Source organism: Mustela nivalis, assembly GCF_964662115.1.
Source record: "Mustela nivalis genome assembly, chromosome: 10".
In the NCBI taxonomy this organism is placed as follows: domain Eukaryota; kingdom Metazoa; phylum Chordata; class Mammalia; order Carnivora; family Mustelidae; genus Mustela; species Mustela nivalis.
In genome coordinates, this window is record NC_139029.1 from 6,150,015 (window position 1) to 6,177,794 (window position 27,780).

Genomic DNA, 27,780 nt, shown 5'->3' on the forward strand with positions numbered 1-27,780 from the left:
ACACGTGTCATGTACGGATACGAATATTTACAACCAGCTGGGTTTTTTGTTTTCTTCTTTTTAGTTATGAAAGTAATTTAGCTCAAGCCATGAATGAAACTGGCACAAAGTGAATCTTCCCTGAATCCACGCCCCTGCGGAACCGCGGCTCAGCGTTGACAGCCCTCGACTTGGGCAAGCACACACGTGCTAGCAGTGTCTTCATTCAAACTTCGTTATTCCCAAAATCAGTGCGCACGTTCCCTTTATTTGAGCCGTGTCCTCCCGCCAGGCCAGCACCCGTAGCCCCCGCCTTGCTTTCCAAAGTTCGGAGGTAGAGCTGTCCTGAGATGCATTCGACCTCGCCCCTCTGGACGGACGTTCATGTTTCCAGTAACTAATTTTTTGTTGAATGGAGTAGCTTAAAAGCGCTGCAACTTGCAGAAAAACAGCTGTTCGAGCACGAGCCGGGCTTGGCCAGCGCTGGGCAGAGCGGACTAGCACGAGACTACTCACCCCCAGCGTCCCGAGGCGCTAAGGCAGCCAGACTTCGCAGCCCGCGGCGGGCACGGTGGAGGGCGGGGGACCCGGCGCCGCGCCGCCTCCCACCTCCCGCCGCGCGAGGGCGCGCGCGGCCCGGTGCCGCCGCTTCCGCCGGCGCCCCGCCCCCCGGGCTCGCCCCGAGCCCCGATTGGCTGCGCGGCGGGAGCGCGCCGAGTCAGGGGGCGGGCCCGCGCCGGCTACAAAGCGGCGAAGGTCACGGCGCGACGAGGCGCGCGCCGCCGTCCCGCGTCCCGCCTGCGGCCCTGGGCCCCCAGCCCCGTGGCTCGCCGCCCGCCGTCCGCCGCCCGCCGCCCGCCGCCCGCGCGGGGAACCATGGAGGGAGTGAGCGCGCTGCTGGCCCGCTGCCCCACGGCGGGCCTGGCCGGCGGCCTGGGGGTCACGGCGTGCGCCGCGGCCGGCGTGCTGCTCTACCGGATCGCGCGGAGGTGAGTGCGCGCGGCCCACGCGGCCTCGGCCCGCCGCTCTCCGCCCGCCCCGGCCGCTCCGGGACCGCGCGGCGCCTCCCTGCCCGCGAGGCCGCGGCGTGGCGGTGGGGGCCCGGCCTATGCGCCCACGCGCCGGGACCCGCTCCGCACGCCCGCGTCCCGCTGGGGGCTGGGCTGGGAATCTTCGTGCTGGGGAAGCGGCCGGGGGGGTGGGTTCGGGGATCCCAGGAATGCGGGGCGGGCGAGGACGGCCAGCGCGTGGGGTACAAACTTCCTCCCCCGCGGAGACGCGCGCCAGCCGAGCCGCGGGATCTGCGGGGCCGCCCCACGCCCACCCCGGCCCCCACACCCTGCGGGAGAGTACCGCGGAGATGGGGACTGCGCTCTTGCCCGCCTTCAGCCCGGCTGGGCGGGCACACGCTGCGATGGACTGACACTAGCCGGCACTTTCTGGTCGGCGTCCGCCGGCTGGGGCGTTGTTCTGATTTCACAGGGGCCCAATCAGAGTCACGACCCCGGCAGCCCCTGGAGAAGGAAGCCCAGGGACAAAAGAGCTGAGTAAATTGTCATTAATTAGAAGAACCACCGTGTGGACTGGAGCCCGCATTGCTAACCCCTGGGCTACACTACGTCCAAGAGCAGGGAAGCCTAATATTCTTTTTTTTTTTTTTTTTAAAGATTTTATTTTTTTATTTGACAGAGATCACAAGTAGGCAGAGAGGCAGACAGAGAGGGGCTGGGGGCGGGAAGCAGGCTCCTTGCGGACCAGAGGGCCTGATGCGGGGACTCGGACCCAGGACCCTGGGATCATGACCTGAGCTGAAGGCAGACGCTTAACTCACTGAGCCACCCAGGCTCGGAGGAACCCTAATATTCTTAAACCAGCCGGTCCTGCTGCCGCCGCCGCCGCTGCTGCTGAGCTGGGTCAGTGGCTGTCCCAGGCCTGGCAGGGCTCAGAGATCATGCTGACCCCGGTGTTCTGAGGGCCCTCCGTGGTGAGGGAGAAAGGTGGAGTGGCCTCTAGTTCCGCAGGGCCTCGGGGGCAGCCCAGCTGTTTCCACATCTGATCCGGCCTCTCAGAGAACAGGGGGAAAAGACAGGGTCGTGAACACAGCCTGGGGACAGAGTGGGTGGGTTTGTCATTGCAGCAAAGGACCTGCAAAGCTCAGGTACCAGGTAGAAGAAGAAAAGGAACTGGGCTTGCGGTCACGTGGCCGCAAGTGGCAGAGCTGGGATTTGAACCTGGGCAGTCTGGTGGTTCTTCCTTAACCGCCACCATGTGCTGCTTCTCACCCAAGGGAGAAAGACAGGAGGGTGACTGAGTCACAGGTTTCCTGGAGGAGGAAGGGTAGGAGGGACATCAGCTGTGTCTGCAGGGTGAGCCAGATGGGCAGGCTGAGGAGGGGGTGGCTTCCCAGGGGAGGATAGCAGGGGATTGATGGGGCTCCGGTTCCAGGGGTCCCTGACACTGCAGACCTCCCACTGTTCTGGTTCCTGCCCAATTTCTGGAAGCTGGAGGGGCTTCCAGGACCAGCTGGTTTAAGGTGGTCATTTTGTACATGAGGGAACCGAAGTGCAGGGCCATGTGGCAGTCTGCTCTGATTCCCAGGGCATGTGGACAGCAGAGGGGAGCTCAGGGCCCGGCTTGTCTCCTGGACACCGCTGCCTCCCAGATGCCCTGGCGTGGGGGGTGGCACGCCAAGGATCAGAGCCTCAGTCAGGCTTCAGTTGTGTTGAGTGTGGCTGAAGAATTTGGGCTTGCTTCGCTCACTACTGCCTCACACTCCTGTGTCTTTAGCTGTGGCTTTTCTCGGGGGTCCTGTTCTCTCCTCCTGGGCTGCTGGCTGCAACTTCCCCTCTGCGGGAGATAGGAATCTGGAGACTCAGGGCTGTGTGGGGTTCGCTGGTTCAAGAGCAGCCCGGAGGGTACCTGGAAGGCCTTTTCACTCCAGCAGCAAGACACCACAGAGTCATGGTGTGGCTGGGGACCTCTTTCCTGGTTGGCCTAAGAAGGACCAGACCTCTTCCAGGATGCTCTGAGATTGTCAGAAAGCACGGGCTTTTGTCTGGGCATCGTAAAGTGGCCACTGTCCCTCTCCAGAAGCAAGACAGCCCTGCAGAGACTGAGTCCTCCCTCTCGCAGGAAGATCGCTGTGACAGCAAGGATCGTGGGCTTTTGCTCTGTGGGTTTTGAATGAGGAGAGTTGTTTCTGGAAAGCGACTTGGGAGGGTCGGGTGGTGGAAACTGGCTCAGGAGCCTGGGGAAGAGGCCGCTTCTCGGAAGTGCTGCAGCCCTCCCAGAGCCTCCGTAGTCCTGCCCGGATCGTTGGTAACTCGGTGCTAACAGCATGCGGTGGCTTGGGCACACCGCCTCTGGAAGCCCATTCTCCAGGTGAGGGAACTGGGGCCTGGAGAGCTTGGGCTCGTGCCCTCCTCTGGCCTCTGTTGAATAGCAGATCCACTCCAGCCCTTCGGGTCCTAACCAAGCCCCACACTGGGTCCTCGCTGAGCGCGTGCAGGAAGCCATCACTGTCTGCCTGGGCTGGGAGCATGAATTGCACTTTGCGGGGCCAGCTTGCCCCGGCTCCTGATGGCTGCCTGCTCCTGCCCCTCGACTCCGGTCTCCAGACTCTGCTGCTCAGTATTGTGTCCAGGATCTTACCTTCTGCTAGCATAGCCCTGCGCAGGGCCTCCCATGTCACCGCCCGTGGCACCCTGGGTGTTTACTGGCTTGTGTACTTTCTGGGGTTTAGAGACGGAGAACACCAGCCTCCCAGGTTGGGCAGCAGAGCCTCATCCTGGCGTCCAGAGTCCCCGTCTCCCGCCCGCCTCCGGCCGCACTCTCCTGCCACCGCACACCAGCCCAGGGGCCAGCCCTCCCCCCTTGGCCCCGCCACCCCGCCTGTCTGAATGCCATCTGCTCATTGTGCCCTGCTGACCAGCAGACCCATTCTTTAGGGTAACGGCAAATGCTCTGCTGGTTGGCCTCTCCTGTGACATCTGTCACCAGCTGCCCTGTGGACTTCTCTGGTCTCCTCGTGTCTGGGTCAGAAGTGGAGAGCCTTGCTCGTCTCTGCCGACGAGCCTGGCATGTGCTCCATGAACGCAGGAGGTGCTGGGGCAAAGGTGGGCGGTCCGCCATCCCCAGGCCATGTCTGTCCCCAGAGAGGTGGGTCTGGGGGCTTCCAGGCTTGGTGCCGGCAGGATGGCCTCGAGGCCGCAGGGGCACCTGCTCGGACTCTCCTGGCTAGGGCAGCATGTGTTGCCCCCTCGGGGCAAAGAAGAGCAAGTGAGGAACTGCCTGGGGCTCGAGTGAGGCCCACTCACCTGGGAGGCTGTCCCACGCTGTTTCTCAGGGCCCTGCCAGGGACTGCCCTCCTGGCTTCTAAGGGAACCGGCCTCCCCTGTCCTGGAGACCGTCTTCCAGGGTTCACGCAGCCCGCCCGCAGTTGGGGTCAGAAGCAGTCTGCCTCTCAGGGGAGGCTGGGCACTTCTTGGGGCCCGGTGGAAACATGGACACAGGTCTTCCACAGACGCTAAGCCTGCTTGGATAGGGATGGAGCTCATCCTTGTGTCTCCTCGGTGTGACACGGTGCTGGGCTCCCAGCAGGTGTCGAGGACCTGGAGCTGCGTCCCTCAGAGCGGTGGGCCCCTCCCGGAACAGATGCCCCCGTCCCGTGTGTAGGAAATGTCAGGACAGGAGCTGTGTTTTCACTAGATGCCCATCAGAGCTGATGAGGTGGTACCATTGTTGAGGGCATGTGTTTTTTGTGTGTCTTTTGTGTGTATTTTTTGCCCCCGGTCTGTGGATTCGGGGCTTGTGGAGGGCTCCGTCCGGAGAACGTAGCTGCTCCTTGTTTCTCCCAAGGGGCTACCCTGCTCCTGGCTGCTTCGGGCCTCCTCTGGCTCCAGCAGAGCCCAGGAGCTCCGCACGCTGCAGCAGAGGCTGGGTGAACCCCTCCAGGCCCCCCTGTCCGCGCACCTGCTGGGGCCCAGGCTTCCTCCCTCCAGCCGCCTTGCCAGGGCCCGTCTCATCCTTGCCTGTGGTACGGAGCCGTGCTGCCTTACTATCTCGGATGTCGCCCACTTCTCAGAGTGGTTTGTCCTAGAGCCTCCCTGGGGCGGAGGTTGTTGGCTTGGGGAGGAGAGGTTTGGAGGTTTCATGAGGGGACCTGGGGGGCATTTTCCTGAGCAGGAGCAGGAGGGGCGCTAAGATCTCAAAATAGACAGACCCTCACACTCCTTTGTCAGGCCTGGTCCAGGCGGAGGGGACTGCAGCCCTCCGGGGCCCAGCGGCGCTGGCCGGGAGCTGATGCTCTTCCCCTGGCACCCTGCTGCTTGCTGGGCCAGCCATCGCTCCCAGGCCCCGGACCCTTTCAGGACTGGTTGCAGGGGAGCCGTTGGGGAGGATTCGGTGGCCTGTGGACCCCCACTGTCACCCCCACCCTGGGCAGGGATTACCAGGGGGTGACAGCCACAGGAGGCAGAGCCCGCCCCAGGGACCAGAGCTAATCCCCCGCCACTCCTTCCTGCCACCCGCCTCCAGGCGCTCGGAGTGGAAATGATGGATTCCTGGGGCAGGAGGGGCTCCGGGGGCTCCCGGGGACGGAAGCTGCAGATCCTGCTCACCCGCGTGGGGTCCCCGGGGCCGGCGCCTTTGCTTGGCTCCTGTCCCGATCACCCTTGATTCCAAGGCTGCCGGCTCCTCTGCTTGGTCTCCCCAGAGGCCAGGTGGGGCCTGGTGGGGGGTTGAGGAGGCCCCTGGTGAGAATTGGGGGCCCCGGGGGCAGGTGAGAGAGGTCTCTTGGCCTGCGTCATCACTCAAGGGGATGGGGCCCTTCACCGAGATGCCTGTGAACAGGCATGAATGAGCAGAGGGCAAGCCAGGTGGCAGCATCTTGGCGTGGCGGGTTTCCGCACCTCTCGCCCTGCCTGGCGCCGCCGTCCCCCACTCCGTGCGTGGAGCCCGGGGCAGCTGTCCGAGTGCCTTGCGCCAGCTTCCTGCCAAGCTCAGCACTTTCCTAAACGCCCTGGTTTGATTCCCTCAGCAGCCTCTGTTTGGGCAAGGATTATCATTATCCCTGTTGTCCCCTGATCAGTGGGGGTTCCAGGAGGTAGGTGACTTTTCCCAGAGGCCACACCACACAGCCAGGAGCACGGGGCCGCACCGCCTGGCCATTTCTAGGCCTTACTCTGGCCTCTTGCTGTTGACAGGACATGGTGGGCCCTTGTCCACTGGGAGGGCTTTGGCCTGAACAGGGGCAGAGAGTGTGCTGCTATGGTTGCTGGGGGCGACGCAGGGTGCCCTCTGTACCTTGGGGCCCTTCCTTGCATACCACCGCCTCCTCCAACACCTTCCCAGCCTGACCACCATCGGTTAGGCACTTAGGCCAGCATTGTTCTGTAGTTCCCACCCTTGATATGCTCGTGTCCCCAGGTGACAGGTCATAAGGCTGCCTGCACTCAAAACCTGCCGGTGGTCGGGGGCGGGGGGATGGTGGTGAGGGAGGGGCCAGGCCAGGAGGTGGCTGCGGTTCGAGTCCCCAGAGCTGGCCCTTCGCGCTGCAGACCCATGCCATTGGGTCGTGGTAACACGTGGAGGCGCCGGCTCTGTGATGGCTCGCACTTGGCAGCTGCAGGCCAGGCTGGGTGAGGACAAGCTTCCTGGGGCTCACATCTAGAACTGGCAAAGCCAGGGCCTCTGGCTCGAGGAAGCATGAGGTCGTGGCTGCCCTGTGGAGAGCACTCGGGTGTGGTGTGAGTGTCCACACAGCGGGGCCCAGGCAGCATCCCAGGGCTCAAGCAGCTGCCATCCATTGCCCACATGGTTTCTGGATTCCCTGGGACCGGAGGGGTTTGCTTCCCCCCCCCCCCCCCCCCCGCAGCCAGTGAACTGGGTGAAGGCGCCCAGAGCAGAGATCCCCCAGTGTCTGGGTCGGGATTATCCTGCAGACCCCACCTGTCACCACATGTGTGGATGGCCTGCCCTGTCCCCTCCATCAGGGATGCTTGGCTCCAGTCTGAGCAGCTGTCTCTAATCCCCGCCCCTGTGTCTCCTTGGCCTCAGTCTCTTGGGGTTCTCATCTGTGGAGCACAGGACGCTCCTGCCATCTGGAAACTCCCAGAAGAGCACGGTTTCTACGGCCCAGGGGGAGGCCCAGGGTCTGCAGGCCTCAGGAGGGTGGTCCTAGAGCCTGGCCCCTGTTTCCCCCTGCCTGAGCCCCAGGACGCAGAAGGGGGGGTGGCCCTGGGTTCCCACATAGACTAGCGGGAGCCAGTGGGTCTCCTGCATCTTCAGGTGTTCCCTAGGGAGGTGGGGGGGAGGTCGCGGGAGCACAAGCAGGTGGACTTCGCCTGTTGGCCTTAGGGGAAGCTCCACCTGGCCTCCGCCTCCTTGCTGGTCCTCCTGGTGAACCCTCAGCACGCAGCCAGCCCCTTGTCCAGACATTTCCTCCAGCCTGCTGCGTCCGCTCTGGGTCCGCCATCTTGCTTCCCATAGTGCAGGTGGCAGAGCTCTTCTGGCTGACACGACCCTGTCCTCGTCCACAGGATGAAGCCGACGCACACCGCCGTCAACTGCTGGTTCTGCAACCAGGACACAGTCGTGCCCTATGGGAACCGCAACTGCTGGGACTGTCCGCACTGTGAGCAGTACAACGGCTTCCAGGAGGTGCGGGTGCCCCTCCACCCGGGAGGACGACGTGGGCCTGGGGAGCAGGGGTGGCAGCGTCATACCCCTACAGTGGGGGGTTGGGGTGCACACCCAGGTCTATCTGGCTCCGGGCCCGTTCCGTGCCTTGCATCAGATCTGGAGTCGGCAGGCTTCCTGCAGAGGCCAGGTCGCACAGCTGTGTGGGCCATGCTCTGCAGCTACCGCCCGGCTCTGCCAGGCCACCAGACACCTGGCTCAGCGAGTGCAGGGTTGGTGGGGGGCGCTGCTGCAGTGCAGGGAAACTGTGCACAAACCCAGGCGGCCACACCCTGGAGCCGCAGGGTGCCACAGGGTTCCCAGGGCTGCAGGCTGTGGGGAGGGGCAGGCTGCACTCTCGGGGCTCCACGTGTCAAAGCTTCTGCCTGCAAAGGAAGGGGAGGCTTGAGGTCGCCCCCCCTTCCCTGGAGTGGCGCCAGCTGGGGCTCCCCCACTGACTCCACCCATGCACCCCCGTCCCCCAGAACGGCGACTACAACAAGCCCATCCCCGCCCAGTACATGGAGCACCTGAACCACGTGGTGAGCGGCGCGCCCCGCCCCCGCGCGCCTGCACAGCCGCAGCAGTGGGTGAGCAGCCAGGTGCTGCTGTGCCGCAGGTGCAGCCACCACCAGACAACCAAGATCAAGCAGCTGGCTGCCTTCGCGCCGCGGGACGAGGTAAGGGGGGCGGTGGTGCATGGTGGGGGGCCCTCCTCCTCCTCCTCCTGCCCCACGCCAGCCCCACATCCCAGCTGTTCAGCCTCTTCCACCTCAGTCGGGGCACACTTCATGCCCGCAGGGCTCCAGGCCAGGACGGTCGTGGAAACCCCAGCTCCTGCCTGAGGGCTTTGTCCTGGGCAAGGGAGAGGTGGGGTCCTGGGGCTCCAGCGCAGGCCTTGTCAAACTGTCGGATCTGTGTCTCTGCGTCCGTCTGTCCACTGGCCAGCCCGGCGGGTTGCTGTGGGGTCAGTGGAAGGCGCTCCCAGCTTCTGGGAGAGGAAACTAGGCAGAGCCCAGCAGCCCGTGTTAGGGATTTGCCTCGTCTGGGCCCACTGTGGGGCCCAGCAGGTCGGTTAGCTAGCACAGCCCAGTCTAGGGGTTCCCTGGCCGCTGGAGAGGAGCCCACCTGGGGCCCAGAGACCCTGGCTTACCCACGGTTCTGCCGGCAGGAAGGAGTGTAGCACAGAGCCGTGGCTGAGCAGGGGGACCTGCTTAAAGAAGGGAAGGCGGGTGCAGTTTGGCAGCCGGAGCCGCTGCTCTGGCATATTCGGTGCGAGTAAGAGACCAAACCAGTAACTCTCCAGGCCGCTGCAGGCTGGAGTGTTGGGCTCCCCCAGGGAAGGAGAGATGTGCTACTGCCTCTTGAGCCTTGAGTCTTCTGGGCTGTTTCTGAAGCCCAAAGGACCCTTCAGCTCCCACGAAAGCCCTCGGCCCTCTAGTGTTTTCTGGATCCTTTGTCTTAAGGGCAAGGGCAGACCCTGCTTCTGGGCAGGTTCTGTCTGCATCTAAGTAGCATCAGCCTAGAGCTGTTTCTCCTGGGACTCCACTTCCTTCCCGGAGCCCAGGAAGGGAGGCTGAGGTAGGGACCACGTCCCAAGTTCCTGGCCTCCTGGTGCCCCCTGTGCGGTCACAGAACCTGGCTGGAGAGGCCCCTGTCACCCGTGGGCCCCAGCCACATGCCAGGTTCTGGGCTGGACCTGCCTCTCAGGGGCCGGCATCACCACTGCAGGCCCTCCGTTGGGTCGGGCAGGTTCCAATGGGGATGGCTTGCTCGGGGTCGCCCCCGGGGGACGCTGAGCCTCTGTCTTGCATCCATGCCACAGGGCAGGTACGACGAAGAAATCGAGGTGTACCGCCACCACCTGGAGCAGATGTACAAGCTGTGTCGGCCGTGCCAGGCGGCTGTCGAGTACTACATCAAGCACCAGAACCGCCAGCTACGCGCCCTGCTGCTCAGCCACCAGTTCCGGCGCCGGGAGGCAGACCAGAGCCACACGCAGGTTGGCGTTAGATGCCCCCCACCACCACCACTACCCCCGCTGCAGCGTTTGGGGAGTCACAACCTTGAGATGGGGCGGAAACCCCCGGTAGAGGGCTGAGCCCCCGTGAGCGGAGGGCAGCTCTTCCGAGCTAAGGTTCTTTTCCTGGAGGCAGGAGCCTTTCCAGGGGTCCCATCCCCACCCCTGTCCCTGTCTCTTCCTGTCTTCAGACCAAGCAGGGGTCCCAGGAAGAGTGGCTCCAATTGTGTTGGTTTGTGTTTGTGTGCTTGAGCAGGGTGTGGGGGGTGGGTGTCTGGGCTTCCCCGACACGGGCACAGTCCCCCACGGTGCCCTTCATGGTGGGTCTGCTGTCCCGCCCCGGGACCCCCAGTTACAACTGAAGGCCAAACTTCGGGAGTTTAAATAACTTGCAGGTGGGCACACACCAGGATTTGAACCCGGCCTTGTCTAGCTGAAGCTATTTTTAATTATTATCACTACTAGGTTGATGGAATGTTCTGGTTTGGAAACTCTGAGGTAATAGCAGGTGGCTTTAGAAGTAAAAGCCATCCACCCCAGGGACACCTGTGGGGGCTCAATTAAGCATCTGTCTTCAGCTGAGGTCATGGTCCCAGGATCCTGGGATTAAGCCGTGCGTTGGGCTTCCTGCTCACTGGGGAGGCTGCTTCTCCCTCTGCCTGCCCCTCTTCCTGCTTGTGTTCTCTCTGACAAATAAATAAAATTAAAAAAAAAAAAAAAGCAAAACAAAACCATCCCCCCCAGAGGCATTCCTGTCCACCCTCTCCATGCCCAGCTGGTGTGGTTTCAGGCTGCACCCAGGCCTCTGACCACAAGGCCACGGCCACGGCCCGCATGCCCACTTCTACACGGCAGGAAGCCAGACGCACTGACCTTTGGCTTTGCTCCTCACCACCATGTTCCTAGACCAAACAACATGGCTGCTGTGGTTTTTTAACTTCATTTTGGCCTGAGTTACCGCGGTGTTATAATTTCATTTAAGATCACAGTAGGAACTTTCGATGAGAACTTGACAAAAGGAAAAACTTATTAGAAAAAACGGGTCACTGTAATATCAAAAGCGTTTCTCTAGAGGACATGGGAGAGCATAGCCGACCCAGCACGGTGACGTCCAGGGTGGGTGAAGGCCGGGAAAGGCCGGAGGCGCGGCAGTGGAGCCCGGCAGGAAACCGAGAAACAAAGCTGGGAGTGCGGCAGGACTGAAGACCCACTGAACACGCTGTCTCTGACCGTCAGGAAGCAGGTGGCGGTTTGGTTTGGTTTTGTTCAAGTGGAGCTTGAGCTTAGGACCCCTAAGAGCTGAGATCAGGAGTCGGATGCTTAACTGGCTGAGCCACCCAGGCGCCCCTGGAACCAGGTGGATTCTTAAGCAAGTGCTCTGGGACCCTGGCCAGACCCCCCATGCAGAGTGGGCCCCGGGGATGACCGTTGGTGGCACCGGCCGTCTCGCTAACCAGTCTCTCTCCCCCTCAGAGCTGCTCGTCTGCGGCGAAGGCCCCAGTCCAGGTCATCGTGCTCCGCGCCCTCGCCTTCCTGGCCTGTACCTTCCTGCTGACCCTCGCGCTCTATGGCACCAGCAACCCCTTTGCCCCACAGGCCACCCTGCCCCCAGCCCTGCCACCTGGTGGCAACGGCTCAGCCGCACCCGACAACAGCAGCGCCTTCAGGCCAGAGGGTTGGCAGCAGCTGCTGGGCCTGCTGCCCGAGCACGCGGCGGAGAAGCTACGTGAAGCCTGGGCCTTCGGGCAGAGCCACCAGATGGGCGTCGTGGCCCTGGGCCTGCTCACCTGCCTGCTGGCCATGCTGCTGGCTGGCCGCCTCAGGTGTGTGCGGAGCCCGGCGGGGCAGGACTCGGGGGGAGGAGGACACCCGGAGTCGAGGCCAGGAGGCCCTGCTGGGCATGCAGCCGTGGGCAAAGCTCCGTGGCGTGGCTGGAACGAGACACAGTCCCTCTTCTCCGGCCGCTGGGAGTTGGTGGGGGCAGGTGTCGAGAGGAAACGCGTGTGGCCTGCTTGAGGGCGTTGGCGGCACTTGGAGCCGGCCTGCCCCTCCCTGCCGTGTGCTCCGGCCACCTGGCGTGCTTCTGTCTCGGGCTTCTCTGGTGCTGAGGCGGGGTGATGGGCCCAACTCCATCCCTGGTTGTCTGGGGACCGAGTGGGGCCCTGGCTCCCCCCACCCCGTGCACTTGGAGACTGTGGTGAACCGTGTCCGTGTCATCTCGGGGGCTCCGAGGGAGGGTCCGTAGCCTGGAATCCTCCCATTCAGAGTCGTGCAGCACGTGGGTGTTGGAAGTGGGAGTCCGAGGCCCCCGATCTCCTCATGGCCCCAGACTCTGTGCTGTGGGCAGGACCAGGGATGGACACAGGAGACTGGAAGTGGCCGGAGGGAGCGGGCTCTTCCCCTGCCCGTCCTGGGCCCTCACCGCCGCCCTCCTCTGTCCTGCAGGCTCCGGAGGATCGACGCCTTCTCTACCTGCCTGTGGGCCCTGCTGCTGGGGCTGCACCTGACCGAGCAGTACCTGCAGGCCGCCTCGCCCGGCTGGCTGGACACACTCAAGTTCAGCACCACGTCCCTGTGCTGCCTGGTGGGCTTCACGGCAGCCGTGGCCACAAGGAAGGCGACAGGCCCGCGGAGGTTCCGGCCCCGAAGGTCAGAGCAGCAGCAGTGACTGCGGGGGGAGGACGGACAGACGGACAGGCCCGGAGCAGGGCCCCTCTGACTTGCGTCTTACCTGCCTCACTCCTGCCCTTGCCCAACCTAGAGCCCCTGTCCTTTCCGGCACCATCAAGCTACCCTCCCAAGTGCCCTCTAGCTGCCCACCACTGCCACTGTCTTTCTGGCCAAAGACACCCCCCCCGACCGCCCCGAGACTGGATCCTGGGGGGCACCCACCCAGCCTGCCTCTGACCCGGGGCTTCTGGCTGGCAGCTCCAGGAGCCCCCGCCCTGGCCACACTCTTTCCTGCTTTTCACACCAGGGGTGGGGGCAGGTCCCTGCTGTCTGCTGCTCCCTTCACTTTGCTCTGTCCCTGAGCCCCTGGCTCGGGCTGGTGACGGTGGCTGGGGCAGGGCCTTTGCCGCATGGCCTCCTTGGGCTGCTTGGCATGGATAGGTGCTGCTGAGCACGGGACAGAGCAGAGCCCCCCTACCTGGTCTCCACATCACTTCCCTGGTCTATCCTTTTGGTCGTGACTGTGGTCCAGCCAGCCCTCTCGGAGCCGGGGAACCAAGAGGACACAGGGCTGCGCCCCCAGGTATACGGTTCAGTTCCGGCTCCAAGACCTTCCTGAGACACATGGTCCCTTGGCCTCCTTCCCCAGGAACGGAGAACACTGTTCTTGGGTCCCGACTGGGCCTGACCTTGAATGTGTGGGGCGAGGCTCTTGAGGGGGACGTAGAGAATCCTGCGGCTCCTGTGGTCAGTGACTGTCTTCTCAGAAGCCAGGCTGCTGGGGGCGTTTGCCCGGTTGGGGGGGGGGGGGTGGTCCGAGCAGTTTCTTTGCAGTCTTCTGCTTTTCGGGCACTGCTCCTTCTGAGATGCAGCTGGCTTTGCCCTTAAAGGCCAGGGCCCAATCCCAGTGGTGGAGCCCTGTGCACCCCCCCCCCCACCTGCTGCAGGGGCTGGGGTACGGGCCTCCCGAGCAGAGGCTGCTCCACCTGGCTGGCAGCAGAGGCCTGAGTCCTCTTGGCCTGCTCCCCTGCCCCCTGCCTGCGGTATCCCACTTCCTCCACTGGCCCCTGTAGGATGCCTGGGGAAGGTTGTCACTCCCTGCAGATAGCACAGGGCAGGGGCCCAAGACTGGCACACAGGACACCGGGTCGTTTGTCACCTTGTCCCTCTCTGTCCTGTCACTAATCCTCCTGGCACCACACCTGGAGGCTGCTGAGGCTCCTGCTTCCCGGTTCCCTGTGCGGCAGTTGGGAACAGGGACAAAGCCACTGCTCCCGGGGAAGCACGCCTGCTAGTCACTGGCTGCTTCCAGCCAGGCCCTGGGCTCTTCCAAGCTTCAGTTTACCATCTGAGACGAGAGGTGGGCCTTTCTCCAGGGCCCCTGAGTGCTGATCTTGGTGTGGACACACTGTGGGCACGGAAATGCCACCCCCATACAGAGGAGGTCATTAGCCTAGGGTGCCATCTCTGAGCGCTATCCCAGCAGGCGGGCGGGCCCAGGGCCGCCCCCATCCAGCACTCTGCACTCTGATGACTCCCTCCAGGGCCGGTGTGGTCCACCTCCCGTCACTGAGTATCAGTCCCCCTCCAGATAGGCGCCAGAGGGTGCCAGCCGCTCCCTGTTACGTATTGGAGCTGGGGGAAGGCAAAGCAGAGGACATGCCCGTGAGGGTCACGCTCAGCAAGGGGCCACCTACTAACTGAGCCAGAGGGACAAGTGCCAGGCCCTTCATGGACTCTGGGCCCCGCCATCATGGTCCTTATATGCTCACGGGGTCCTAAGAAGCCACCCCACCCCACACACATGCATGTGCAGCAGCCAGGGCACCGCCCTGCACCCAGGGTGGGAGGGGGTGGTCTGGAGCTGCCTCCTAGCTGTGTGGCCCGTTGAAGCCCCCGCCTGGCTGGGCTTGGCTTGTTCTCTGCAGAGAGGGAGGTGTAAGGTGACCGTCCAGGAAGGAGGAACTGGAAGCGAGCCCTTCAGGCCTGGCTTGGCTGTTGTCGGGGGAGCGGGGAATGGCCCACTGCCCATCCCTTCATTGCCAGTCAGCCTGCCGAGGAGGGAGAGGCAGCGGCAGGTGCCAGGCCAAGAGCTGTGGTCTGTTGGCTGTGTGTGCCCTCGTGTACGGAAGCGCCCGTCCTCAAGGAAGCTGACGGCGTGATGCTAATGACGGCTTTTCTTGGCGTTGAGTAGAAGCAGGACATCTGTGTGTATGTGTGTATTTAAGTTAAATTATTTATAATAGCCACAACCAGCTCCCGTGCTGGCCAGGAGCCCCCGCTGAGCAGATGTCTTTCCTGCCCTCTAGCGGGGAGGGAAAGTCACCCTCATGAATGAGATGGGCGTCCTCGGAGTGCGGCGTCCTGGGCTTTTTGGAGTTCTGCGTGACTTTTTAAAAAATTACCTGTCTGTCCTTTGAAGTTTGTTGCTTGGAGTGTATTCTATGCCTTCTGATGTTTGCTGGCAACAGCTGAGGGAGTGCAGGCAGCCCTGGGATCGGGGCTTATTAACTGGAAATGCGTCGCCCTACCTGGGACCTCTGTCCCCTCTGCTGGGGACCTGCGGTTGGGGTTACAGTCTCCAAGATGTACGGGTGGGGGCACTTGGCTGTCTTCTCGCTCCAAGTCTGGGGTCCCCACCTCGGGTGGAGCAGCTGCTTCGACAACACCAGCCTGGGGAGGAGCCCATGTCCCTTCTGTCCGTGAGTGTTGCCACGTGTCTCGCCCTCTCTGGTTGTGTGGTGACCTGCGGAGGACTGGCCGGTGACTCTGTCTTTGCTGTAACCATAACTCCGGCCGTAGATGTCGTGTGTTTCATGCTGTATTCTCAATAAATGCCTCCGGGGCTCCGCTCCCACCGGCAGGCGTCAGGCACCATGTCTTGTTTGTTCTTTCACGTTCCTTCAGAGGCTTCTGGGCCGGGGCAGGGGACTTCAGGGCACAGGCGTGCCCTCGGGAGTCAGGTTTGGGTGCTGGCGACGCAGGCCCCAGCGGCTCAGGGCTCAGCTGTCATCGTGTCCTGCTGGGTCCTCTTCTCCCCTGTCTCAATAAACTGCGCTTAAAATGTAGTCCTTTCTCTGCTTCCGTTCCCGTCTCGGACTGGGATTGGGTCGAAAGAGACCGGGTGGCCCCCTTAGTGTCATATGGGACATGCTGCCCGCCCCGTCCCAGAACCCACTGTTGATGCAGTGGACGTGCAGACTTGGATTCGGGGCTCAGTGCCTCTCTGAGATGGGGTTTGAGGGTGCGGGCTGGTTTGTGGGGGCTGCTTGCCAAAGGAGGCGTCGATACCTTTGAGCTCGCTGGAGCCTGGCAGAGGTTTCCAGGGACCGTCTGCTGCGGAGCCATGAGAGGAGCACCCTCGGCACTTTATGAGGCTCTGCTAGGTGACTGATGTCACTACGTGTCACAGCAGGAGGGGTCAGAGCAGAGAACTGGCTCCTCAGTGCCAATGTTCTCGGAATCAGAGATTGGGAAGAGCTCCCGTGCCGGACGGCTGAGAGACTCGAATTCTAAGCCCCAGGTGTGAGCAGGATCTGGGGAAGCGGGTAAGAGCTGGAAGGACCCTGGAAGCTTCTCCTGGGCACAGCTGACCACCTCTGAACCCTGCAGCCTGATGTGGAGCCGCTCCCCTCACTTGCGGGGAGGGGGAAAGTGGGGGTAGTGGGCTCGGCGGTGGGGGCGGGCACAGGAGGCCCGGCACCGAGTGCTGCTGCCCTCTGCTGGACAGGCCCGCCCTGCCAGCCTGCCGGGTCCCGGAGGAGGCGCAGGCCCCCGCAGGGGACAGAACTTCACACGCGATCAGAGCAAGCTGGCCAAAGGCCCCAGTGTGCCTTCCCTGCCCCTGCAGTGAGGCGGTGGCCCCTGCCTCTGGCTCTTCCCCCACAGTGGTGGCACTGTCCTGCCACATGGTATCACTGTTCTGCGGTGACAACAAAATTTATCTGTGTAGAGCCAGAACTTCCCACAGGTGTCTGGGGGTGGGGGCGATGGGGGTCTGATGGACTTGGGCGGAACAAGTCAGTGTGTGGCGTGCGGGCGCATCCTGCAGGGAACTGGCCAGACACTTCTGGTGACGGGCTTGATGATTTCCTGCCACAATTTCCGCACGTCCCCCAGACCCAGGGGCCCTGCCTTTGCTTCTGACGTCCAGGTAGCCTCCTGGTGTTTTGGAATGCACCAAAAGATCCCGTGATTCTCTTAGGGGGCAAGGGCGGACCCCACGCTTGCCTCATGGAACTTGTTGAAAGCAAGGGCTGGGAGTGAAAAACAGGGACATCAGCAGAGGGTGGCTCTGCTAGAGGTACCCCGAGCATTTGATCACAAGGGGCGCAGGGTGGGTCCCTTAGCCGGCCCCCCGGCTCTGCTGCAGGGCCTGAGCCGGCCTGCCTATCCATCAGCACCTTGTCCATGGCCCCAATTGTCCCTTGGGACTGAGGTAAGGCTGGACCTCCCCCAGCTCCGTCCGAACGGCGGACTAATGTATTAACTGCCTCTGTCCCTCCCCTCCTTCTGTAATCGGTTGCCTTAATCAGAAGCATGGTTGACCATCTGGCTTGGGGCCACCGAGTCCTCTTGTGTGATTTGTCCCATTCTCGAGTTAAAGAGACACTGTCACCTTACGTCTTTTGGGCAGCCTTGCGATCGTTTACTGGTCTTTTCTAAGCTGGAGTTAGGCTTGCTTCCCCAAGAGCCACTTCCTGGGGGTCCCCAAGCCTGATTGCCTCCCTCTCCACTCTGCAAGCGGCTTTAGACGAGTGAACGAGACCAGAGAGCAGCAGTGGGATGCCCGGAGCCGGATCCTGGGGAGCAGGGGGCTCCCCGAGCTCAGCCGCCCCGTCAGGAGGCTCTGGGCATGGAGTGCCAAGTGGCCGGGGGGAGCCCAAGGCCTTTGGCCTTCACCGGGTGCCTGGCGCGGGCACGGGCATTTTCGCTTCAAGGCGAAGGGTTGGCGTGAGGTTGGCAAGGGCGACAGTGTCACTTTAATCCCGAGACCAGTAGTGGAACTAGTGTGCTGTGAAGCTGAGGGGGCTCAGAGGGGGCATGCCGGGAGGGCTGGGTCACGCTGGCGCCTCCAGCCACCCGCTCCTAATGGCGTGAATGCGGTCGGACTGCTTTTCCGCTTCAACTAACGCACGCCTCCCTGGGACCCCGACTCCGGCCCCACCTGGCACCAGGGGAGAGGGGCCGGGACCTGGGCGGAGGCCGCCTCCAGAGCCCCCCCAGGGCTGACCCTCCTCTTCTCTCCCGCGCCCTACGGGCTTTTGCAGGTGTGCCCCACGCGTCGCGGCCGGCCTCTGCCCCACGAGCCCCAGCCTGGCGGTGCCCTGCCCGGGCGCGGGCCCCTCGCCGTCTCTGTTCATCCCCACCCCGCCCGGCTTCCTGCCACTCGCCAGCCCGCAGCTGTTCCGGTCTCCGCGCCGGGCCTCGCCCTCCTCGCTGCCGGGCCGCCTCAGCCGGGCCCTCTCGCTGGGAACCATACCCTCCCTGACGCGGGCAGGTAAGGGGCGCGGCGCGGGGCGGGGGGCTGCCGGAGCTCCTGCCGGCGGGGCGGGCGGAACGGGGCTCGGATCCTGGTGCCGCGTCTGCTCAGCAGCTGCCTTTCTACTCTGAGCCTCAATTTCCCTCCAAGAAAACGAGGCTCGTTGCAGAACCTGCCTGTGGGTGTTAGGGTCAAACAAGGTGACACTTTCAAAGCCCCTCTCGAAGGGCAGCGGGTGCTCGGTAGATGTCCACACGTTGGCCGTGGCCTTTCACCGCTGTTCTTACTGTCCTCAGGACTGCCACGTTTTGCCATTCTAGCTTGGGGGCTGGAACATTTGCCCGGGTTTATTGAGTGCTTGCAGCCTGCAGGCCCCGGCACGACCAGCACCTGGTCCCTGTCCCAGGACACGTTGTCTCATCCTTCACCTTTTGCAGCAGAATCTTCCTGGGAAGTCACTGATAAACTAAAATCTGGTGTTTTCTCCTCGGACCCTCGCAGGAGCACCTCTGTGAGGGTCCTCGGCGCTCTGGGAAGCCCCCTGGGCGGCCTGGGCTTGCCGCCTCCTCGGGCTGCATCCTGGGGGCTGGCTTCCTGGGTGGCGGGTTTGGAAGTGGGAAGCCACGAGCCAGGATCCCAGCCTCCAAGAATGTGGGCACTCTCTTGGTTAATCCGGGTTTGGTAATCTGCAACTGGTGTCTCGTTTAAGCCCCACAGCAGCTTTGCTGGGCTGGGGGCTCTGGCTCCAGTCGGGGTCCCCTCTGAGATTTGGTTCCCTGCCCCCCGCTGACCGTGACTTGCCCAGGGTCCCACTGCAGCTCAGAGCCTGGCTTTGTGCCCTGTTGTCTGGCTCCTGAGCTCAGGCTCCTCCTGGATAGAGGGTGCGTCACACCACAGGAGGGACAGGGCACACCGTGGGTAGGGTTCACGGCCTTTCGGGTAGGGCTGAAGGTGTGATTGTCCGAGTACAGATGCCTGGACTCCAGATGGTTCTGTGTAACCAGAAGTCAGCGGGCTTATTGGACGAGCCACCCTCCTCCGCTCATTCAGCAGAGCTCCTGATCCCCTGCTTCTGTCCCTGGGGGTGGTCCCCGGTCCCTGGAATTCCCTGAACGTGGGAACCTGGGAAGCCCAGCAGCTGGGCCCTTCCCCTAGAATGTTCTGTGGAGCTGTTCATCAGGCCTTCTGGGTAGGGGTGAGGGTAGGGCTGGTGGAGGCCAAGGTGGGGACAGGGACACAAGCTCCCAGGCCTCTGTAGGACCAGTTCAGTTCGGGTCCTGCCAGGCCCTTCTGATGGCCGTCTTGGGGACAGAGGTGCAGACTGTGGGGGAAGGCTGCCTCTTGTTTTGCTCTTTAAAATATGAAATGAGTGGGGCACTTGGCTGGCGCAGTTAGTAGAGCATGGAACTCTTGATCTCAAGCGCCTGAAGAGAAATGACCAGTTAATGTCCCGCAGGGTGAAAGGCAGGGACTTAATCTCCGAGGGGCCCCTTACTGCTCCTCTTGTTCCCCGTAGGGCAGATGCAAGGTTGAAAAACAGCCCCAAGCCCCCCTCCCTACCCCTGGAGAAAAGCCCACCAGCTGCCGGTCTGTTGGAGGCAACTTGGGGGTGCTCAGGCTTCCCCATCTCTAGCCAGGCTAGTGCTGGAACCTGTTCTATGGATGCTCTATGAGCTCACAAGACCCCCATGCGCCATGGGGGTCTTGTGAGCCCCTGATGTGGGCAGCTGAAGTGCCAGGAGTCGTCAGTTGGGAGCAGCCAAGTGGGTCGCCAGCTCCTGACCCTGGGAGGGCCTCGAACCAGAGGCCGTACCTCAGGCCTGAGGTGGGCGTGACGTCAGGGAAGCTCCTAGAGCAGGGTCCTCAGCAGACGGGGCTGCTCTGTTATTATGGGTTGGGAGTACGCGGAACGGCGATGACCAGCGGCTTCACTCCTCCAAGGTAGTTAAAGGCCATTTTGCTTATATCCCAAGTTCATACTAGGATGCTTTTCCTTTTCCCCTGAGCAGAGACGTCCATCTGTTCTCTGTGACCCCTGTAGAGAACTTGGGGCGGGAGTGGGCAGCCTGCTGAGGGCACCAGGAGCCTGGCACCTCCCAGCCCGGAGCAGCCCGTACTACTGGGACAAGACTCCAAGACTGTGCAGGACTCTCCGTGCTCACCGGCCCCAGGGGCGAGCCGGGGGGCTTCCATTTCAAGCGCCTGGGGAGCTGTGGGTGGCATCCCAGAGCGAGGGCAGGCCGTGGGGGCGGGATTTCCCACCCATCACGGAGGACCCACAGTCTCCCTGTTGCCCCGCGGGGCTGGAGGCAAGGACCGCAGGGCACCTCTGCAGGATGCAGGCCTGTCTCGGGCCTTCTGGTGATGGGCGGGATCCCACGGCCTCCCTGCGTGGGGCGGTGAGGTTGGGTTTTTGCAGCTCCTTGCCTCCGAGAACCAGGGTCCCATTTCCTGTGTCTGTCTGGCTCTCGCTCTCGCTCGCCTCTACTCCTCCCTGCTTCCGGCCTTATCCCTGCGTCCCTACAGCTCGTGCCCAGCAAAGACACTGCTCTCCTAGCATCCATAGAACAGGTTCCAGAAAGGCCATGTGGCCACGCTTACCCAGACACGGCTTGGTCTGGGCCTGTGTCCGTGGGCCTTGTAGGGGAAGGGGCAGGGGACCCTCGGGGCCCCGAGGGCGGTGGAGCAGCAGCCGCTCCGGACAGCACGTGGTGGCCGCTGGATCTTCCCACACTCCGCTCTCAGCCGAGCGCTGGGGACAGGATATGTGAGGTGGGGTCTCCGCCCTTGGGGGGTGCTTAACTGAGGAAAAGCAGCGTGTTCGGTGCTCCCTGCGCTGTGCCTGCCGGCCCGGTGCAGCCCAGGCCGGCAGGCACAGGTTAGCAGGGGGCGGGGACCCCAGAAGGCTGAAGGAGTGGCTCTGGGGGAAGGGGGCCAGGGTGACTTTCCCCACGAACTGAGAGTGGGCGAAGTGGATCTCGGACAGTAGTTCATGGAGTCGCTTGAGAGCCCGTGTTTTTGTGAAAGCCTGACGTGAGTGACAAAGGTTAAATGTCAGCAGATCAGGGACTGGAGAGTGGAGGGGTGGGCAGCTGTCGTTTCCATGGGCCCGACACGTATCACCCTTCCCTTTCCCTCCAGACTCGGGGTATCTGTTCAGCGGGAGCCGCCCCCCATCTCAGGTGTCTCGATCTGGAGAGGTTCCTGTTCCAGGTAAGGAGGACGGGGAAGCTGCTTTCAATGGGGGGAGTTTCCGGACATCCCGTGGATAGAACAGCAGCGTGGCAAGCGTGAGCTGTAGGGTCCGAAGGGGGCCGGTGTTCAAGTCTCAGCTCTGTGCCTCCAGCAAGTGCAGCCCTGGGCAAGTGACTCATATCCTGTGCCTCACTTTTCTCTTCTGTCAAATGGGCGCAATGGTTTCCAGGATTCGATAGAATGCTGTCGCCCTTATCGGTGATGACTCCTGGAGGCGCGCACTCAGGACCCCGCCAGGAGCAGGGCTGGGGCTCCCAGACCTTAGTTAAGTCAGGAGTGCCCTGGGGGCAGCAGGGATGTGGCAAAGGGTCTGTGATCCCCTGGTCGCCCTCAGCCCCCAGCAAGCTTCCCTCTGTCCCCTGTCCTGGTGCAACCTTGCCTTTCTTCCCGGGTTACTAGAGGAGAAGCCCCAGGACCAAGGAACAGCAGCCACAGCAAGGGTACCTGTGACAGTGGGTAACGCTCACGCCTTGTCACCAGTCTTACCAGAGGTCGTCGTCTCTGTCCTCCTCCTGCCCTCCAGATTACTTCTCTCTGCTGTCGGGATGCTATCCCTCCTCCCCGCTCCCTTCCCCAGCGCCTTCCGTGGCTGGCTCCGTGGCCTCCAGCTCTGGCTCTCTGCGCCACCGCAGGCCCCTCATCAGCCCGGCCCGGCTCAACCTGCAGGGGCAGAAGCTGCTGCTGTTCCCGTCACCCCCAGGGGAGGCCCCCAGCACGCCCAGCAGCTCCGACGAGCACTCACCCCGCAACGGCAGCCTCTTCCCCCTCGAGCCGCCCCAGGTCCCGCAGAGATCGCCGGCGCAGGACCCGAAGCTCAACATGGGTACGACCCTCTGACTGCCCTTCTGGCCAGGCTGTGACAGGGCCGCTGGTCACATGCAGGTGTGGGACGACCCAGCAGGAGGTCACACACAACCTGTCCTTGCCCTTTCCTGGGCACGTGAGGCAACTCTCCTGAGCTCCAGACACTCCTGGCTGGGCTTCTGGTGCCCTTGAACCGTCATAGATATTGCCCTCTGTGGGCTGATTTTATTTTCTTCTTTTGCAATTGACCTTGAGGGGCCTTTGTTTTTTGGGATAGATCAAAAAGGCATCGTGCCTTGCTAGCCTGTGCCTGTCTGGTCGTAGATATTTTTGTTTTGCTCAGATGGTGGTGTTCTGAAAAGCATTTTGAAATTTTTTATATCAGGCCTTAACCTTTACAATGTAGAACTTTCCCCTGAATGTGTGGATTTGCTGTGCTTCTTACAGCGTCAGAAGATTTGGCCACAGTGGGCCTGGATACTGGCCAGACAGGTGGAAGGACAGGCTGACATCCCACGTCCCAGCCTTGGCCACCCCCCTGCCCCACCTCCTGAAGCCTCGCTGTGGCCGTCATCTGCCAGAGCCTGCTGGGCACAGAGTTTGCTGCTCCTGGTCCCAAACCAGCTCCCTCGTGGCAGCTGTGCAGCCGGGTTATGAACGAGGACGTGGCCTCCCATTGCCCAGGGTTAGGGCAAGTGGGCAGGGCCACGTCCAAGGACGGTCCTGGGATTGGAGGTGGAGCCACCCCACGTCTGTCCCTGGGGGTGAGCTGTGAGCACCCGCTGAGACACCCCCTTTCTCTGCAGACATGAGGCCGGGGCCAGAAAGAGGCAGTGCCTGCAGCAGCCGGTCCATCAAGAAAGAGGACGACTCGTCCCAGTCGTCCGCCTGTGTAGTGGACACCACCACCCAAGGGTGCACAGAGGGGGCCGCCACCTGGAGAGGTCTGTGCTCCGACCTGGGGGAGGAGGGCAGGGTGGCTCGGGGGGGCCGCGGGTCTGCAGCCCCCGCCTCTCCTGGTCTGTCAGGGACCCTGAGAGAGAAAGCTTTCCAGGGCCCTCAAGGGCCAGAAGTCCATGAGATAAGCCCCCCAGCACCTCCGAGTCCCCCACGGGGCAGGCAGACAACACGCCCCAGCTCCGATCAAGGTCTGGATCCGCCCCTGGCCACAGGGAGCTCTCAGATCTGACGGAAGGAACACAGCACCAGTGAGAACATAGTGCCTCGGCTGTGCCAGCTGCGTCTCGAGCACCCCGGTGCCTCAGGGGGGCTCCTGTCGCCAGCGCAGACACAGAGCGCTCCGGCCCTCGCACAGGGTCCCCGGGAGGACACCGACCCGGAGTGCCTGGCCCGGCGCAGAGCTGCGGGCTTCCCGTCCAGCTGTCCTGCGTGCGGGCCGCAGGGCGGGAAGTGAGATGAGCTCCTGGCTCTGTGAAGCCCTGGGCGCTCGGTGGGCATGCAGGAGTCAGCCCAGGGGCATCGGGGGGCCACGTGTGTGGGGAAGACGGACAGGTGTGCACAGGTGGTTCTGAGCTGACCAGAAATAGGTGCTGCCTCCCACATCTGGCTGGTCTGGGATGTGACTCGGCAGCCTCAAGATTCCAAGCACAGACTTGGGGAGGGAACCCCAGCCCGGAGTCTGGGTGGGGGACTTCTCACTCTGCTAGAGCCCCTGTTCCTGCCTGTGCAGTGGCGGTCGCCCCCCAACCCCCTCCCCGGGGTGCAAGTGCAGGACCCTCTAGTGCCCGTCGGGTAGCGCGGGCTCAGGAAAGAAGGCGCCTCATTGACCAAGTGACCCCAGGGGCAGGGGTCTTCCTGGGCGGGGAGGCCCCTGGGGGGCTGGGTCGGTGGTGCCCTGCACCGCAACCCCACCACCCACCGGTCCCTCTTCTGACCGTGTCTCTTCCCTCTCTCTCTCGAAGGTCGTTTCGGGCCCTCCCTGGTCCGGGGCCTCCTGGCTGTGAGCTTGGCCGCCAACGTGCTCTTCACCTCGGCCTACCTGTACCAGGGCCTGCGCTGAGCTGCAGCCCGCAGCCTCCAGGTCCCTGAGGGGCTCAGGGGTGCCCCGGAGCGTGCTGTTCCCACCGCTGCCGGCCTCGGAGCCCTCCCTGGGGCGCTGCCTCTGTCGTCCTCTCCAGGGCCTGTGACCCCCCCGGGCCCGTCCTGTCCTCGGGATCCCCTCCTCACCTAACAGACCGCGGGGCTGAGCGTGGGCTGTGAGATCACTCTCCTTCCTGCCCGCCTCCTCAGCCGACGTCACTTGTGTTTGGTGCTGACCCTGATCCCGAAGCCAGGGATCCCCAAGGGGCTGCGGGACCCTGGGGTCCCCTCCCGCACTGCCCAGCCCGCCTGGCAGGAGGGCCACTACTACTGTAACTGCCCAGGAGCCGGCTGCCCCCCGACCCTGCGCTGCGGGCCAGGACCACCTCTCTGTACTGTACTCTGGTCCCACGCAGCCACCTCAGGTTCCCTGGGGGAGGAGCAAGGGACGGTCCCTGTGTCACTCACCCTCAGTCCTGCCTGGGGAAGAACAGAGCCCTTGGGCAGGCCCCCTTGAGGACGGGCCTCCCCTGCCCCCGTCTCGCCCTGTCCTATCAGTTCAAAGTCTGGCCTGGCCTCTGGCTCTCCTGGCTGGGGAGGTGGGGGCCTGGGGTCCCCAGCCCAGGGCCCCTCAAGTTCTAGTGTAAGCACTTCTCCCCGCCCCCCTGCCAGCCTCCCTGCTGCCCTCCTGTGCCCCCATTTTGTTACCTCCAGTGACCTGCCCAGGCCTGCACTTCTGGGGCCCTCCTCCGTGCATGGGGCTCCCACAGGGGCCTCGCTGGAGCCTTCCGCCTGCATTGCCGTGCAGGACAGGCCCGGGGCAGCCTGCAGGTCTCCAAGGAGACGGAACCCCACACCCTGCCCTGCCACCAGCCTGGCCCTTTTTGGCCCCCCAGGACCCTCCTTCCTTCCTCTCTTTCGTTGTGCCGTCACCGTGGGCTCAGTGTGACCTCGGTCTCCGGGCCACCTCGGCTGGCTTTCTCTCCCACCCCACTCCCCAGGCCCCGTCACTGCCCTGCCTACTGCTCCCACGGATTTGCCCCCCGCGACCCTCCGCCTCTGTGCCAGGGGTCCCTTCCTGCCCCTGAGCGGAGGAGGGAAGGCCCTTGGTCTGGCACAGGGACCCCCCCCCCAGTGCTGTGAGGACTGAGTGTGCGTGTGCATGTGGCCCTCAGATTTCCCCCACCCCGTCCCCACTGCCCTGGGCCTCAGACACGGGCAGGCAAGCAAGCGTGGACCGCGTGTGTGTCTTGCACGTGCCTGTGCCCCTCGGAAAGGGCCTGGCGGCCTCGGTGAATTCTGAGACTTGCCCGTGGGGGAGGTGGAGGGGAACATTCTCGAGGACAGGAGGAAGGGTCTTTATCATTCAGGGATAAAGTTTAATTTTATTTTTCTACACATTTTTGCCAGGTAAGGCATTCTGCTGCTCAGCGGGATGCCCCCAGTTCTCCCTGCCAGGGAGGTTTCGTTTTTTTAAGCCTTGGGTGCTTTTTTAGTAATTTTTTTTACCATGTGGGGAAGGAGTTGCTCTGACCTCCCCCTCTCTCCTCTTCCCCCCGCTCCTGTCCTGAGAGCTGTTTCCTGCCCTGCCTCCCCGCCAGCACACGGGGCGTGGGGGGCCGGGGGCCGCACCGGGACCCCGAGTCCGACTGCCAGGGCTGATCCCAACACACAGGTGGTGCTGTTTGGCCCCTGTTTGTGGAGCGGGCGCGTGTGTCAAGTTTTTTAATTTTATTTTTGCCTAACAAAGCCAAACTCCACTCCCGAGTACCCTTCCTCTGGCTCTGAGGAAGCCCCCAACACAGAGCGCCCGCCCCCTCCTGTGGGCCCCTCCTGCCTGAGACCCGAGGTCCCAGCACCCCGCAGGGTGGGGAAGGGGGCTTGCTTACGTTTCTTTCAGGCAAAAAACACAACCTTATTTTTCTTTATAAAAGCAAAAAAGGAAACCAAAAAAGATACCAACCTTTGAACTATATACCTCAGTCCTGGTCTTCTGCTCACTCGGGAGGCTTGGCGAGGGAGGCTTGGGCCTGGCGGGGAGGGGTCCCGGCTGCCGGCCCAAGGGATTTCACCCATTTCTTCAACACAGCGTTGAGAATGGGGTCTTGGGGCTTATGGTGGCGGTGGCAAGTACAGCGTGACCCGTCCCCTGGAGGTGAAGGGATTGGAACCAGGAGATCGGCAGCCTGAGGAGGGCCTGGGCGGGCGGGGCAGACAGGAGCTGGCTGAGCCCAGAACCAAGGAGGGTGTCCCTGGGGACAGCGTGAGCCAGGGCTCAGGCAGAAAGCCTGTCCCAACCAGCAGTCCCCAACCTGACCCCAGAGCTGCAGGGGTGACAAACCTTGTTTTCTCCTGAGCCGCCTCCCAGGGGCCCGCTGACCCTCTTGGCAGCGAGGCTCGGCGCTGATACCCCCCACCCCTGGGTGCACAGCCGGACACTGCCCAGCCTGGGCAAGGAGTCCCGGCTTCAGGGTGTATCTGGAAAAAGCACTCAAAGGTGCTCCTCTGGCCCCTCGCTGAGCCAGAACCCCAGGGGCAGGGAGCCAGGCGTGCCCCTGATCAGTGTCCCCCAGACAAGCTTTGTGCTTGGACTGCCTGGTGACTGCGGGGTCTGCATTTCTGTGGGTTCAGTTGAACTCTGAAGGTGCAGGCCCAGTGGGGGCATTAAAGCCCATCACAGTGCAGAGGGGCGGCGCGGCAGAAGGGAGGGCGGAGGGGGGATGTGCATGGCTCCCGGGGGTGCTCGGCCGGGGGCTGGGCTGGGCCAGGGACCTAGCTGATCTGGCCCTTCTGAGAGGTGATCAGAAGCAAGACCCTCCTGTTAGGACACAAAGTGATTTGTACGGTAGCATCTCTGAGGACAGTCCACTACCGGGAGTGGAGGAACCTGGGGAAGGCTCGGGGACCGCCAGCTTGGCTGCAGGGACTCACGTGGGATTGGACGCACTTGCTGGCTTCAGGTTCTGTGCGGCTCCCATTCACCAGGTGGCAGAGCTCCAGGTTTCCGCAGCACCTTCTTGACTTTATCCATCACAGATCTGCACAGTTGTAACAGTGCCCCTAGCACGTGCAGGGCCCGTGTGCGTGGCTGTGTCGGGCACTGCGGCTCCAGTGGTGAGCGGAGTCCTGATGGCTCTGTCCCGCGGAGTCCCACCTAGAGCAGGAGGCCGGCCGAGGTCCACGTCCAGTCCACGCACGGGCAGCAGAGGGCTGCGAGGTCACAGGACACCGCGTCTCCGGTGCCAACAGTCAGGAGGCTGGAGAGGAAGTTCAAGGACAATAAGATCACTGCGCGATGGGGGCGTCCAGTGCTTCTGGAAAGGCCCCCGGGGCCAGCTTTCAAAGAATTGAGAGCGTGGGGCGGAGGGAGGAGAGCAGGAGGTCCCCCGCGACGCGACGGGCGCGTTGGGATTTCCAGTTTCATCCCAAGAACAAAGGAACCCTGCCGAATTCAAGCGAGGGAGAGATGGGAGCAAATGTGCATTTTTAACAGGTCGCTCGGGCCCAAGAATGAAAGGAGGGGCCGGCAGGGGCAGCCGCCTGGTCGGGGAGAGCCGGTGCAGTGAGAACAGGGGTGGGAGGACCCTGGCCATTCCCGGGACGACCCACAGGACTCGGCCATGGGAGGTGGGGGCGGGGCGGTGTCCAGGCGGGCCTCGGGGCTTGCAGCACACGAAGGTGGCTGGGTGGAAGGGCCCCTCCTAACGGGAAACGAGGAGGGGGCCGGCAGAGCACGGGTCCTGTGAAACAGCTGTGCGCGTTTGTGTAGGATGCTTTGGAGCCGGCGGGTGGCCCCACGCCCCTGGGCGCCCTGCCCGGAGCCCTCCTCCCCTCACTGCAGCCGCGGGCACCA

The 27,780-nt window shown here is 63.1% G+C and overlaps 1 protein-coding gene across 2 annotated transcripts; it reads left to right on the forward strand.

Annotated features, from left to right (window-relative positions):
• Positions 1 to 700: 700 nt before the first annotated feature.
• TMEM201 (transmembrane protein 201) lies at positions 701 to 25,902 on the forward strand. Of its 2 annotated transcripts, none has more exons than XM_082685347.1 (11): positions 701 to 968; positions 7,518 to 7,638; positions 8,142 to 8,336; positions 9,482 to 9,658; positions 11,150 to 11,499; positions 12,122 to 12,325; positions 17,617 to 17,846; positions 20,970 to 21,041; positions 21,607 to 21,906; positions 22,694 to 22,831; positions 23,810 to 25,902. In XM_082685347.1, the coding sequence occupies exons 1-11, from the start codon at positions 856 to 858 to the stop codon at positions 23,905 to 23,907; spliced, it is 1,998 nt and encodes a 665-aa protein (XP_082541473.1). In that variant the 5' UTR covers positions 701 to 855; the 3' UTR covers positions 23,908 to 25,902. The 2 variants fall into 2 exon arrangements, 1 of the variants encoding a protein (XP_082541473.1); XR_014299333.1 differs by having other exon boundaries at positions 709 to 968; positions 22,335 to 22,831.
• The last annotated feature ends 1,878 nt before the right edge of the window (positions 25,903 to 27,780 follow it).

Excerpts from the sequence above, each read along its gene's own strand:
- TMEM201 (XM_082685347.1), top strand. The coding sequence starts at position 856 with ATGGAGGGAGTGAGCGCGCTGCTGGCCCGCTGCCCCACGGCGGGCCTG. Across the intron at positions 21,042-21,606 it reads TGGAGAGGTTCCTGTTCCAG|ATTACTTCTCTCTGCTGTCG; the intron begins GTAAGGAGGACG and ends CCTGCCCTCCAG. Across the intron at positions 21,907-22,693 it reads GGACCCGAAGCTCAACATGG|ACATGAGGCCGGGGCCAGAA; the intron begins GTACGACCCTCT and ends CTTTCTCTGCAG.